The 15,473-nt window shown below is 45.6% G+C and overlaps 1 protein-coding gene across 1 annotated transcript; it reads right to left on the bottom strand.

Annotated features, from left to right (window-relative positions):
- Positions 1 to 2,928: 2,928 nt before the first annotated feature.
- On the bottom strand, positions 2,929 to 15,428 carry LOC121836044 (protein FAM151B-like). The gene is made up of 2 exons (XM_042290680.1): positions 14,456 to 15,428; positions 2,929 to 4,864 (listed from the first exon to the last, which is right to left on the bottom strand). Exons 1-2 carry the CDS (start codon positions 14,801 to 14,803, stop codon positions 3,929 to 3,931), a joined length of 1,284 nt encoding a protein of 427 aa, XP_042146614.1. The 5' UTR covers positions 14,804 to 15,428; the 3' UTR covers positions 2,929 to 3,928.
- Positions 15,429 to 15,473: the final 45 nt, after the last annotated feature.

Here is a 15,473-nt window from a genome sequence, read left to right as displayed (position 1 = left end):
AACTCGCTACATTCTACCGGCCCGTCCTACTCAAGGAACGGTGCCGCACAGGATAAACAGGTGTCGGACGTCGTTCGCACAGCACGAGGATACGCAATATAAGACTCTTACTGCAGTCTCAGTGGCAGCGGCAGCAGCGACAGCATGGATTCAGTCAAAATAGAAAGAATAAAAGAGGTTACCAACCTGGCAATAGACGTTGTTCGGTAAGCCGTGTTGACAAGACGCTGTCGCCATTCCCAGAAGACCGCAGCACGGAGAGAAACCGCCACTTATCTGGCCTCGGCGCCCAAAAACTGCGCTTGCGCAGAAAGAGTTTGTCACAGATTCCAGGCTCGCAGAAACTGTAGCGCGAGGCCAAGGATGACGGGGCAGCAGATGGTCGTCGAAATCAATCGCCACGAGACCACAGCAGTGCCGACGAAAGCAGAGGATAGCGAAAGCGGGCACGAATTCCAAGTGGGCAACTGCAATAGACGTTTTGTTCGGTTGGCAGTGTTGACAAGACGCTGCCGCCATTGCCAAAAAAAAAAGGTCCGAACCAAATTTCAAAGTTTCGCCTTTAACCGTTATCTTATTCAAAAGACACGTGACCTGAAATTTTTAATGGGAGAAGGGAGCCCAATTTTGCCCCTTTTCGGTTGCTGTCGCCGTGCACCTCCATGTATTCGAGAGCTCGATCGGCTACCATTTTGCCATTGAAAATTTTAGAAATTCTCAGAAATTTTATATAAGATAACGGTTAGTGTTGAAACTTCGCCATCTGGTTTCTGACCCTCTAGCGCTACATTCGGGCAGGTAATGAGCGTTCGGCGATGCATCGTTTATTTTTGCGGTAAAAAAGAACACTTAAATTTGTATTATTAATATTAGTTTACACCCTGTACTTCATACATTGTATATACCTTTCTATTGACTATTTGACGAACGGCGTACTAAGTAAAAATCGCAGTAGGCGATAGCTGCAACTGTTCTCTTTTGAACATTTAGAAACGCAATAAAATTAGTATTGTTTGAATCTGTATCTGGCGCCATTATATTCGCCCCCTAGAAATTGGAGGGTTCCAACACACGCACGCAACATGTGTACTTCAATTATGACGCTATCGCACTACGACGGAGCGGGCTTGAATTTGATACATGTGCTGCCTCAACATTTTCCAGGGCAAACGTTCGTAACCTGCGCTTTAAGAAAGAAAATATATATCGGTTAAGATTTTTGCAAAGCACGAAGACAGTCACTCATGGCGAACGATAAAAAGATCCAAGCAATTGAAGAAGCTCAGAGTACAATCAGACCGAAAAAAAACGCGATGTACGACCGGTAAATAAGCGAATGAGACGTCATGCACAGTGTCCTGCGCACATAGTGTTTCATTCTCTCTTTTTTGTCGAATTTTAAAGAAGCACTGACAGATCAAAATAATATTGTCTTTTTATTATCCGAAACGATTGAAAACGAGGCCAGGACACCATCCTCGAGATTCTGAACTGGCGAACTAGGTATTTGCGAAGTAAAAAAACAATTTCTAAAAGTCGGATTTAAAGTTCCCGCGTAATCCGCGCCAGTGAATTGACGTCAAGGATTGAGTCGTCCTTCAACTCGAGTCTCTCACGCCTCCAAACCCTGGCGACCCGAAGTGTCGTGTTCGTTCGCGTCCTGCGATCAACCAGTTCTTTACGCGTGCCGTCAATCGCTGTGAGCAGACGGCGCTTCACTTTCAAGTTGGGAGTTATATTAGGGCCCTTTCAGGGCGATCTCAAGTTATTTTAAAGGGCGTAGGTCGAAGAGAACGCTCAGTGGACATTTGTGAGCAACGTGAAAGGCCACGTCGCACCGGTTCTGCGTGGAAGCTGCCCCGGCATAGTCACAACCGAAAGTGCGGTACACAGACACCAAACCCCTTTGTTTTGACCGTTACGCGATTTCTTTTTCGAAGTCTGAGAGACAGTCTGACACATAAAAAAAGAAATTCGTTCAATTCCCCGACTTACCGATCGTTCTCAGTGCTACGTGTGCCGAGCGCTACCATGTTTTCCTAGGCGAGGATAAAAGGTCAGAAATGACATCATTCCGAACTTCAACTTTCAGTATTTCAAAAAAAAGCGCTGTGTTCCGTTCGCAATTGCGTTAAAAAAAAAGAGAGATGTTTTACGATTGCAGTTTTTTTTTTTAATATTATAGAAACGTCGCTTACAAAGCTTCTAAATTTCATGAAATATTACGTCACAAATAAAAAGAAGCAAAGACGTCAGAAAAAAAAAGAAAAGGGCACAAAAAAATTAAAAGAGCGCGCGGACCTAAAAAAAATGTTTTTCGCGTTGCTGTTTTTGTTGTTGTTGCTGTTTTCCTCTCTGTGGGTACAATTTGCATCGTTTTAGACAACAAATAAATCGACCTTTGGGGTGACAGAGCCCCTTTAAGTTTTGTTATTTACTGGGATCCTCATATTGTTCACCGTGATTGACTGTCTCCGTGTTCTGCAAAAACAATTAGCTCACAAACATTTTCTTTAGTGCATGGAACTTACTTCTTATTACAGCGTTGGGAAACGCTCGGCTTCCTACTCCGCCCCGATAGCTGCGCCATCGCTGTCGTAGAGTGATGACGTCTCTCGAAGAACAGCAGACATTCATCTATAGGGCGAGCAAGTGTTTTGAAACGTGCTTTGGCGCATCGCACCGCGAGGAGACAGATACACCAATCAAAGGACTAGATAACGTAAAAAACGCGCAAAGAACGCGCGATGACGAAGCAGCAGAGCGCGCAACGTCATTGGTCGGGGTCGGGGGAAGAAACAGAAAGCACGTCCGGCAAATTAGAGAGGTAAACAAATGCGCGAGGTTCGCAAGAAGCAGACGAACTTGCACCCCGTATAGTCACTGAAAGCTTTAAACGCGCAAGGTGCGGCTTATATATGCTCCCGTTTCTAACTTCGTGATTCGTTCTTCGGCGCTCTTGTCGGTAAACACCGCAATGCCATAAGCTGTGGAGCGATAATGAGATGCCCGGAAGTCGCCACTCTCCTAGTTTCTCGAGTTCTAGGTGAGCACAGCCACGGTGTGGATCGTGATTCCCTCGCTATCTGCTAGATGGCGACTACGTCGCACGGACGCGCTCTTCCAGCCGAACCGCACACAACGATGCAGGCGCGAATTACATATGAATTGAAAACAAAACAGAAAACAGACACACACATCTACCACGAGCATGAAAAGCTGTATTCCAATTTTCATAATAACGTGATACGTCGAATTGTGGAACATACATGAGCGAAAAACGACAAGACGTAAATTTTAGCGCATCCATTCAAAATTCCAAATAAAATGCATGCTTATATGGCGGTCCATAAGGACCGGAGAACAACACACGTACTCCACGCATTCCTTTTGGTTGGCCGTGCCAGGCTTAAAAGCGAAACTAGAGAGCTCTGGCACGGCCATTCCATTTTCTCGTTCTCGCCGCTCTCGGAAGTGAAATTGCGCTGAGGGCGTTCATGGAGTAGAAGCCCTTCACAAACATTTAAGCTCACGCTTGCAGTTTCTGTTCAGGGTGCCGAGAAAATTGAAACACCGAAATCGGTAAAACTGAAGAAACTGCAGAATAAGCCCTATACATTGCGAACGAGTCTTCTAAATACGATCTTCGTTAACGCTAGTACTAATTTAAATCGATTGATGGCCATTGGCAGTTTTGTAGCCTAAAGTCATAATTTCTAACATACAGTGCATCTCTGTTCATTCCAAAAATTACCTAAAAGCTAGAAAAAAAACGCAGCTAAAAACAACGTGATTAACCAGCATGGTTAAAATTTAAGGGCTTAGCATGACACACCGGGCGACAATTCAGCATCGAAGAGTTTGAATTCCAAAGGGGCGACAAAAGTAAGATCCACTATCTGACTAGATCCAATGTTCCGAGTTCAAATTACGTGACAGCATAGAAGGCAGCTAACGCAAGGGCCATCACCATGACCGCGCTCCGAAGCGGCCGGGCAGCGGACCCGGACACGTGCACATCATACACCACAACGGCGCCGTCAGACTCAAACCGCACTACAGCGTCCGTCCCAGCACCCACGGACCACAGGCGAGTCATCAGCGGCGTCTGAGATGAGGACACGTTGTCGTCGGAGCAGCGGAAGTTCCAGAAACGTGCTGTCACGTTGTCTGCCTTGTTGAGTACCGCGTAGAAGCACTGACCCTCCAGGGTGAGATGGTGTTCACCGAGCACGACTGTGAGACTCCGCGCTTGTGTGAGGTCCACCTTGCTCTCCAACGTCTCCCACCTGCTGGGCAGTTTCACCGACGCCCAGGTGCCCCTCAGGAACACGGCCCGCTTTCCAGCGAGGGGCCTTGTCTGGCAGGACGGCTCCAGCGACAACCTCCACTCTGGCAGGTCGTCTGCTTGAGGTCTGTAAGACACCTTGCTCCTGGCCGCCTTGAAATCCGCGTCTTGTTGTCCCGGGAGGTCGTAATAGACGGAGGACCAAGGGAGCTCCTGGCGGAGTCTGACGAGACCCTCCGTGGCCCAAGGGTCGTTGTCCGACGCCCAAACGGTCAGTGTCGAGTTCCGTGTGACGTCCAGGAGCCATGAGAGCTGAGGGATGGACGTGGCAACTAGAGACGCCCGCACGGGAAAGGTTGTCCTGGGCGGCAAGGGAGCCTCGCAGAGCAAGAGGCGTGCCATGGCTTCTACTTGGCCCCAGGTGTACGTGGACTGCGGCAGCGTGGTCCAGCCCGGGGAGATGACGGCCCAAGGAAACCGGGTCGAGCACATGTGCACGAACCGGCGTCCGTCCACGAGTGGGGCCCCGCCGGCGCCTTGCACTACGTCCGCATTTAGCCACAGGTCTTGTAGGTTCTGCGTAAGAGTGTACCTCTTCATTCGAAAAAACAAAACTCTTCTGAAATTAGCATGTCCACTCCTCTATCGTAGACACATTAGTTGTGCCGAAGAAACGAACCAAGTTTTCAAATCACAAACTGCTAATGCTTAAAGGGGAGGTACAGCGATAGTCAGTTGGAATCTTGTTCAATCTGCACGAGCTTAATGAAACTATTGGGACTTAAGTATACTCGCACGCCACGCCACTGACCAAGAAGCTTTTTATATAACGTTTAATTTCAAGAACACAAGCAGGTGTTTTTCTTCTATTTCTCTTTCGCGCAACTTGATGACGTAGCACCGAGGTCGCATTCAGCGTGTGCCTAGCCCACAAAGTGACGATATTTAAGTGCGGCTCATAGGTTGGTGACCTATGATGGCTCGGGTCCAATTGCTGTAATGATGACAATAGCCGAACCCTAACAATATCTGGAATTCAGCACGTGTCCTGTGCTTTGCCAACCCCAGCGCGTGGCTATGCTAAACACTATACTCTGTCACATCCTACGAAGGACTAAAGGCCAAAGCCACGGGCCGCCATGTCCAATCACGTTTAACGCTAATCTATGGCAAGCTTAGCACTGAATAGGGGTGGACAAATAATGCTCCGAACCCAAAAGCACTGCATCATTTCAATAGCTTCGACACTGCAAAGAGCACGTATGTCGTGGCATTCTTTGCAATGTAAAATTCTTGATTTACTCAGTGCTATTCGAATCGAACCACTGTCCGCCCATCCCCTTCAGTGAACCGAAAAGCGGGCACCGATACATGCATCGAAGCGAAATACCACACAATTTCTAAGTGGCTCGTGATTGCATCTGGGGGTTCGTGGCTTTTGCCTTTAGTCAATAGCACGGTGAGACGAAGTACAGCGGCTTATAATCGGCTCTCTATCACGTAACCACTTGTCCTGGCTGCGAGCTAAGGGGGTGAACGTTCCTCATTTTTCTTACATTTTTCCTGCGACTACCATCGCGCGGGGATAACACTAACCCGTGCTTGCTTTATACGTTATAAACGTCGTAATCGATTGCAGTGTATCCGCTCCTGTAGAGCATTATGTGTCATCTAAGTGTGCACGCTTGTAACTTTAACGAAATTGTGCAAGGCAGGATAGCACACTTTGGATTGATTTATGCTAAGTATTGTATTATAAAAACGTATATTAATTTGAAGGATCCCTGATCAATATTTATAGAAGCAAAATGCTATGGTGCATGTGATTCCGAATGTAAATTAATATTTCTTTAAAGTAATCCAGGTTCGTGTGTAACACGGGTGGTTTCCATTTTAGCCCTTTGTGTCATTTCAACTGACCTTTCGTACCTTCCAGTGTCAACTCAATTGAGACAAGTTTTTTTTTTACATACATTTTTTCAAGATGTCTTTTTACTTAAACAACTTTCACATTTCTATGCTACTGTTTTTTTACTACAAAAAAAACGCTGCATCCTAAACATTCTATCGTTGACTTTTTTTTCACGGTGACCTACTAAGTTTTAAATTAAATTTTTCCAGAATCCTAGCTCATGTTTGCTTTCTGCACTGCTCAAAAATGGCATAGCGTTTTTCGTTGACGCCAGTGTAGATGCGTCAAGCCGTGACTTTGAAAGATTGAGAAAAGAAGAGTGGTTCCTCTTAAATGGGTTCTCGGTCCAGAAGAAAACAACCACTGCAAGCGGGAGCCATTGCGCTGCTGTGCACTTCCTATTGCACATCCTGCTGGAAGTGTATCCGTTCAACCGTGAAAAATACGCGGAAACCGCAGATGATCGAATAACAGCAATATAAAGCACTTGATCTATGAAAGTGGGTCTATGGAACAATCGCAACACTCGGGCATTCGTGGTGCAATGTGCTGGCAACGGAACAGGAGTGGGACACTGTTGTTGACTATATTCACTCATTCACGCCAATCTATCGGCCACTACAACATCCCTGGAGTGATACGCCAAATGATATATGCAAGTGGCAATACCAAGCGCCATGATCCTACACTGTTATAGCGTATTTTTATGATTTCATCTTTGCAGAGTTTGGTGTAAAAACAAATGTCTGCATTTAAGGATATTAAAAGGTGATAAGTGTGAGGTGTTATGATGTTATGATACGTGCTGTGTCATGTTTCATGCTTTTTTTATCATCGCATGGTATTTGTTGTTTTCTTGACCTTTATGCAGTGCTATCCCGTGTGCATTGTTATGTTTATGCATTTCATATTGTTGTTTACGTTTCGCAAGGTTTCCCCACTCTGCCTTCGTATGTGCCACGCTGAGTGATATGCGGGGGGGGGGGGTCGGGTCGTCTACGCTTTGTCAGGCATTTTTAATTGCCTTTGGCGACGGCCCCCTAGACAACTGTTTGATGTACTTGTCTCAATAAAAACATTGAATTGAACATTGAATTGAATAAATCAGGGTGTCGAACCGGAACCGAACCGAACCGAAAACCGGAACCGAACCGGTATTTTTTCCGGAACTGAACCCGAACCCGAACCGTTATATTGTTATCGCGATGAACCCGAACCGGAACTGAACCGGAAAAAAATAACGGTTACCGGCTCATGTCAAAGCGCTGTTGACAGTGAATGAGCTATCAATGCCATTCGTTTTTTAAGTGCCGTCAACTGACGCACACCTCGCTTACATATTTTTCTTCTCAACTCAGTCTTAGGAATATAAACGCTGCATTCATGAATCTTGACATAGGAACCAGTACTGCGCTGGTCGCGGCTTGCACGGAAGAAAAAAATTGGAAAGCTGTGCAAAAAAAAAAAAAATTCGCGTCACGGGATTTCATTTTCCTACAATCTCGTAAATCCTAAATGCTGCTGCGTGCTCATTTCATAACACGTTTCTAGAACGCGCGAGTTCTTGAAGCTTGCTTCCATCGGAATGAGAAAAGAAAAGGCTGTGGAGTTTGATAATAATGTATCCGGTTTCGTATAGGCACTTAGAAGCTAACATATTTGTGAGACAGCGAACTCTTCTATTTTAATATTTATCCTATTACGTCCTTCTGGCGTTGCGTTCGGGGTAGTATTTTTCATATTCCGTATCTTGTTTAATGAAAACTTCTTTAAGGGTCTAATTTGAGTTACCGAAGGCTAGTTCAAATAAAGAAAGCTGTATTTTCTCCCCACTGTTCCTTCAATTGCTTAGACGCCGAGGTGGCGGGATAGTTAGCAAGTTCTACTTGTAAGTGGGTTTGTAAGGAGGTCGCGGATTTTACAGCTACTCCGTCGGACCCAATTAGATGAAGTCCGAATGCGTAAACGTCGGTGAGGTAACCTTTGAGTGCACATAAAGAAACCATTCCTGGTAGAAATCCCTGAGCCTTAAACTACGATGTATCCCGTTTCGTATGTGCTGATTTCAGATGTTTTATTTGTAATTTATTTTGATGTTGCAATTTGTCATTTATAATTTCTGAACCGGTTCGCGAACCGGTTCAGCGCCCCGAACCGGTTCGCGAACCGGTTCGCGGATCGAATTAATCAAACCGGAACTGAACCGGAACAAAATAAATTTAACTGAACCTGAACCGTAACCGAACCCGTATTTTTTTCGGTTCGACACTCTGGAATAAATAAAAGATGAAGAACCATCTTCGTAGTCTACAGGTGAGACATAACAAATAATCAAGAGGCTGGCATTTTGCGAAAGACTGGTCAGAAAATCACGTGGAGGATGATTCCTCAACACTCAATAGGATTTTTTCCTTTCTGCATATAAAACTCCAGCGGCTTTCAGTGGCAAGTAATGCCGAAAGTGGTTTCTGGCAAAAATTATTAATAGATTAATAGAGACGCACAGCGATGAACAGTGTCCATGAGCAAGCGCCTATCAGCTATTCATTCTCTACAGTGATGTTTGGCACTAGAACTTAGCTCAGTGTCATACAAAAGATTCTCATCAGCAGTGGCCTAGTTGTCAACAGTATCGCCATGTATTGTTGTTTAAATTCGCGAGACACGTGCCATGTGTCACTTCAAGGAAGAAAGCGGCGCCTTGACAGCGCAGTACCACCCCGCACCGCGACGATCTTCCCAATAATAAGTCTTGGATAGTACCTCGTTACTCTATATCTTTGTTACCTTTTGTAACGTTTCAACACTAACGTGTTGTTGTTTTTTTGGAAATATAACTTGCAACTGTATTTCTACTACTGTTTTCGAAGTCACAATGAAAGTTAACGATGCTACTTTTGACGTTACTTGTCATAGTTCCTTGAGGAGGAAAATTTAACTGAACAATTATACAACGAAGCCTTTCTTTGTCTTTGAAAATTATGTTCTGACATTTGCAGTGTCATATTCGACCTTCACCTACTTGTGAACGTCATTTGTGATGAGTCACAACCCGACTATACTCACGTGTGACTGTGATGAGGAGAAAGGAGGCACGGAGGTGGTGGGGGGGAGGTGGGGGCGACGGTTTCTAATCTCCTTGAGTTTGTTTTATGCAAAAGTAACAAAGTAACGCCGTTGTTCCTAAAGTAATCATAAATGTAACACGGTGTTGTTGTTGTTTTTTTACTAAATGTACGACTTATTTTTTGCTTTGGTAATTGTAACAGTAGCTTCGCCATCATTCTGTGTAGGCATCTGTAACTATAACAACTTAATTGTTGAAAGCAACTTACCAAGACAACCAAAAATTCATGAGGAAGGCGTTCTTTCACTGGGGCACCTGGGAATTTAGCGTTGTCAGGTATCGTTCGTTTTTATTCTATGCCCCACTAAGACAAGTCCGCCACTTACAATTGGGCAGAGCAGTACAGCCGAATCTTACGAGGTTTCGAAACCGCCCACCTATAAATCGACTCATTAAACTTTAAATTATCAAACAATCACTCAGCGGCTGCAATGCAAGGGATGCTAACTGGTTGTGCTTAAAAGCCTCACACGCACATAACGTCTGTACAGCTGCAGAACACGGAAAACACTGCGTCTGGCAGGCATTATAGCTGCAAGCTAAGAAAAAAATTATTTTTTGTTTTTGCTTTTGGAAAGAGGAATATCTGACTGGCAAGGGAGCAAATGACAAGACAAAAAGAGAAATAATAAAGGTGTTTATCAGGAATGCTGGAGACAAGTGCGTCCTTCGGTGTCCTATTTTCTTGGTGATTTTATCTGATTAGAGTGACACGTGGTAGATAAATATTTTTTACGTCATATTGTTATTTTATTTTTTACTTATGTGTCTTTCTTCGCCACATGCCATGGTATGCATATTTCTTAGTTCAATGGTGCAATCAACTTAGTTGGAAGTCAGCGCCAGTCCTGTCATATGTGCACCTCTCGGTCCTTGTTCAGTTTGTGCTATTTTATTAATGTCACGTATTTTCAAAATTGACAGATGAATAAAATAAAAATGCTACGTTAGTTCGTCTTTCATTGGGTCTAACAATTATGTTGGGCCTGTTCTTAGACGCGAAGTTCTTTCATTTTTATGTCGTAACCTGTTCTCAGACGCGAAGTTGAAATTGGCTTGTACTGGTATTTCACTTTATGTGCTAGGGAAGCCAAAGCTAGAAGCACGACCGCACTTCCCTGAACAATGATCGGGCTGCACGTGCTCGGCAGGAACGCTAAAAACCAGGAACCCACACAAGCGCTGTTGAGCATTTGCCTATCACTATCTGACTTTGTCTTTAGCGTTGTTAGCTGTTAATAGAAGTTAAAATAAAGCAACCGCTAGCAGTTGCTAGAGAAAATCTTCAGGCTGCCATAAACTTTCAAAGTTCAGGGTTATCAAGTGAACCGGTCTGTAGGCCCCTTCCTAAAGTCACCTGCCGATTATTAGAAGGTCGGAACCCCTGCACAATGGCGGAGCAATTACATCGGGAAACGAGCAAGTCATTCCATAAGGTCGGAGCGCGGCCAACTCTACGAGCAGACGAGCCAATCAAACTGCATAGAAAGTGCATGTCACTCCGTCCATCCCCTTTTTCTGTGGGTGTGCTTTTTTTTCCCCCAACGGTGCCGTGACGTTGAGGTTTTAGTCCACCATTGTGCAGGGATTTCCCAGCTGCCATCCGAGGGCAATATTTCGAAAGAGGTCTATTGAATCCTTCGATGTCTACAGAAAGCCAATAGTTAATTTAAACGTCTTGAAAGCTATTATAATTTTTTAAGTACCATGCTTATGTTTGGTTTCACCCAGGAACATCCAACGGCCAGCATGTTATTATGCAAACACCAAAAAAAAAAAATCAAGTGTCTTACGTGGTTCTACTGAGATAAGCTATGAGTCACGCTTACGGTTTTAAATAAAGCACCAGATGTGCTTGACTTAATAGCGAGTTTTAGAATAGGGGGCTCCGCAGCTTTTGTTGCCCTAAAAAGCTTGGGGCGTTCAATTGCGCATGTGCAGAACTTCTGCGCATGCGCAGTTGGTCTCCCCAATCTGTTTGGGGAACCCAAAGTTGTGGGTTCCCCAAACTATTCTAAAACCCGCTATTATAGCGAGAGATAACTCCCCCAAAATCGACAGCAAATTGGCTGAAAATGAGGAGTCAACTAACCTTCAAGGTAGTACAAAGAAAATAGTTTAAAATATTGTAACGAAATAACGTGAAAGTATGTTTGTTTGTGCTACGCTCATTCACTTTCAAATCCCTCAAACGAGCAGTCGCCATCACTGTCAAACAAAATGTCGACCATTTTGTCACATACAGGTCCTGCGATTTTTCAAACTGGTTATCGCAGCGAGAAACTTTAGACACCTTTACGAATACTGCCCTCTGTTAACAGCAGTAGAATCACTTACAATGGCCGACTCAAACTCTCAACGTCATTGCACACTGCAAAAAAAACACCCACAGAAGAGGCTAATGAGGTTGTGGCGTTGCACTTTCTACGCTGTTTGATTGGCTCGTAGCATGGCAGTGTTGGCCGCGGTCCGACGTTCGCTTACTTATAGAATGATTTACTCGTTCCTCGATGCAGTTGTTCCAACATTGTGCAGGGGTTCCGACCTTCTAATAATCGGCACCTGAATTTCGAAAGGGGTTTATGAACCAAAGGTGACTGTCTTTCGCTGTGAGCATTGCTTGGTTGTCTCCTGCCGCAGCTAACCAACTTCGCTTCCGCGAGTTCTTCAATGGCCCTGGCAGTGAGATTACTAAAAGTGGGCTATCTCTTTCTAATTGGAAAAAAACAATAAAAAAGCAAATCCGTCAAGAATAGCAGTGGATTATCTTTCGCTTCTCAAATTTCCCCGTTGAGTCAAAGGTTGAGTGCCGGTCTCGCAATCTTTTGGAATACTACGATAAACAAATAAAAAATATTAAAAAAAATTACGGGATCGGCACGCATATTTTAAAAATTATCGACACACTCATGGCGCGCGTAATCGTAAAGAAAATCGTAAAGAAAATGTCAGTTTTGCAAAAAGGGTTACCGACAAAGCACTCTGCTTCACGTTAAGTCCAACAGTATAGCCGGTTCTATGATCCGGCAAGGCCAATCTGGCAGTGCTAAGAGCGTATCGTCATGGCGTTCGTCGTGCTTGTGCGCTCTTTCTATCACGGGCTAAACTAATCACTGAAAGCATAGCCTCCTTTATACTCACAAAGCCTGGCAATTCGACGACGCAGAGCCAGAGTGCCTGGTCGCAGATTTGGAGCGCGAGGATCTGGTAGCACAGAGCATCAAAAAGCCATTTCTCGGGGAACCTGGACGTCAGCGCACAGCTTTTGTAGCGGCGAGGACCTGAAACACACTTGTTCGCTCGGGAGACGTGTGTTTCGGCGTCTCGCCGCAGCGGGGCACCAGTCACGTGGCTCTCCTCTCATCCGTTGTCTGCCGCTCCACCTTTTCAATTTCGGCGGCCGCTTCTCGTGGCGATCTGCCACGCTTTGTCAGTATAGAGGAGGCTGTGCTCAAAGCGAAGCGGCTGTTATCTCGCGGTTCTTTTTTGTGTGCTTCGCATGGTTTAGACGGTGATAGGATAGCGAACGCCCAAACACGACGAGCGTCATGACAGCGCACTTTTGGCTTTGCTTCCCCAAAGCATTGTAGCGTAGGTAAGCTGCAGTCGGACTTTGTGTGGAACGGAATATGGCTTGGTTGTCACTGCCAGCATATAAAAAATAGCTGCCGACTAAGCTGGTTCCATTGCTTAATTGACAACGATGTAAATTATGTTGACTTTAATCCGCTCGCCTCCGCCTTTTACCTCGTGCTGGAGAATATTTCCTCGGAACCGAAAAATGCATGAATATTGTTTATGCGATATAAAGTGCCATGGTATTTAATATCGCGTTTTACATGGCATCTGGTGTTTTCTTTAAAATCAAGCGCCATCTTTCTTTTTATGTCCACAAGAACACATTATTTGTTTTCACAATCTGTTGGAAATCTCATAATTATGGCGTGAATTTTGTCACAATATTTGTTTTCTCAGTTTCGTGGAATAGTGCTTTCATAGAAAAAAATATGCATGCATCATCAAACCTGACATTCTAATGTTGAGGCATATTTAAGTATTACTGCGATAGTATGCAACTTCAAATAATTCCGCGATAATGAAGTCATGTTAACTGACAACGTGGCTACAATAAGTCTTGTCCTTATAAACAGCGCGCACGAAAGCCTAAATAATATTTCTCTTTTGGAAGCAGCTCACGCAGCCGACGCTGTGATGTTGGTTTTTATACGCATCAGTGACCTTACGAAAGCCGGTGCAATAAACCGCCGCCTCGGAAATCCCTTTTTCCTAACCGCTGCCAGTCACGGTCATTCAGGCCAGATGTAATTGGGCAGGAAACCATGCCAGGTGAGCTGGCGCACGCAAAGTAGCGCGCACTCGAGAAAACTCAACTCCCAGTCTGAAATTCGTGTAGTACAGGCCTCAACGAAGGCGCAAGATATCGAGAATCATTAAGATACATCTCACCACACCTCTCCCCTACACGCCAAGCTACGTAAGGGGTCGCAATTTGTCTCAAGAAAAACATCCCCTGGAGCACTAGACCCCATACCACTTTCCTACATCGCTCATATTTTATAAATATATCGTTAGAAACTCTTTGAAAAATAAAAGTTCAAAATTAAACTGGAACCGAAATCGAGTTCATTTTTGCCACGTGTATAGGGTAAGCAGAAAAAGCGCACACAAGTGTGGAATGAAATGCGGCCTTCGTTTATGAGCACAGGCCATATTATATATAGAAAATAGAAGAATATAACTGGTCGCAAGCGGTGACCAGCTGCGGAATCAGAACGCTGCGGAATATGTTGTCCCCAACTGCAGAGACGCAGCTGTGCAACACGTGGTGGTTCCGATTGAGCACATTTAAAATCAAAGCAAATTGTTGCTCAAGCGTAAATGCTTCAGAAATAAATTGGTGTAGCAGCAAAATATACCTCCGCTAATATTGTGTCAGTTTGCCAGTTTTGAGAAATTTTACATAGTACCTCATGAACACTCGCTCAACCTCTTGTTGTCTACGTGCTCGAACATTTCAGATACAGTCCATGTCCTAACATCAGTAACATGACGCACACAGGTATCAGCGAAACGGTCAGAGTGTTGTGCAGCAGTATAGTTCTCGTACCTTAACCGGGGCGTTGTCCAAGTCGTGGAAGGCGGCATGAAGAACATCGTTGCTCTTAAAATCCAACTTGAGCGTGATGTTCTTGGGCGTGCTGCACACCAGGCGAAGAAACTCCTTGAGACTCAGGTCCCAGGACTTGACCGGCGGATGCGCCATCACTGCGATGCCGTCGGCGTAGCTCACGTCGGCCTCCAGGTAAGGGTTCTGCTTGTCGTTCAGGGCCTTGTCCAGCTTCCAGCGGCTGTTGGTGGCGTGCGACCACACGACGGACGACATGTCCTGCGCCGCTCGCGCCGCAAGCGGCACGCAGAACGCCAGCAGCAACGCGATCCGCACAGGCGCGCCCATCGTTTCGACTCCCGGCCGACAAAACGGGTGCAAGACTCCGGCAAACCGGTTGGCTCCCTACTCCTCGCTGCAGGAAGCGATGCTGTCGTAGGCGTGTTTTCTCGCCGCACGCGACACAAGGCCAATATACCCCGTAACGTCTGGTCGTCCCGAGCGTCAGCGCTAAATTGCCGCGCTGTTCCTACTTTCTGCGACCCATATGGATGTCAATTGTCGACGAGCGGAGAGAAGAGGGGAAGCGCCGTAGAGTGGCGGAGGCGCCGGTCGGTCTCTCGGGAGCTCATCGCACATCCCGAGTTTTATCGTGATACAAACCGTAATACCCATGTACGATAGCCGCGCAATTTAGAACGAAGAGAGTCTGATAAGGGAGATCTCACACCAGTGCTGCACCGAGGCGCACCCAACATGTGCTCGCCACTTTCTCTTTTTTTTACTACGAAGCGCTCGTTATTCTGCCATTTCAGACAGATAAACGCGCTGCGAGGCTTTGGCGCCGTCGGGACCGGCGTTTCGTAAAGGGGGGGACCCTTGTAGATCTCTGGCCCGAGCTGTCATCGTCGCGAACGAAGCCAAGTGGTTCGGACGATTGGCGGGACGGGAGAACGGCCTTCTCTCTATGAACGAGGCGAGGCGACAGCGGGTGAAGGGGAGAGGAGGCGTGCATCCG

The sequence above is a fragment of the Ixodes scapularis genome, unplaced genomic scaffold, assembly GCF_016920785.2.
Source record: "Ixodes scapularis isolate PalLabHiFi unplaced genomic scaffold, ASM1692078v2 PGA_scaffold1__304_contigs__length_218370807, whole genome shotgun sequence".
NCBI lineage: Eukaryota > Metazoa > Arthropoda > Arachnida > Ixodida > Ixodidae > Ixodes > Ixodes scapularis.
This window is presented reverse-complemented; position numbering and strand designations above follow the sequence as displayed.

Coding starts and splice junctions, on each gene's coding strand:
- LOC121836044 (XM_042290680.1), bottom strand. CDS start 14,803: ATGGGCGCGCCTGTGCGGATCGCGTTGCTGCTGGCGTTCTGCGTGCCG. Junction 4,865..14,455: donor TGGACAACGCCCCGGTTAAG/GTACGAGAACTA, acceptor ACTCTTACGCAG/AACCTACAAGACCTGTGGCT.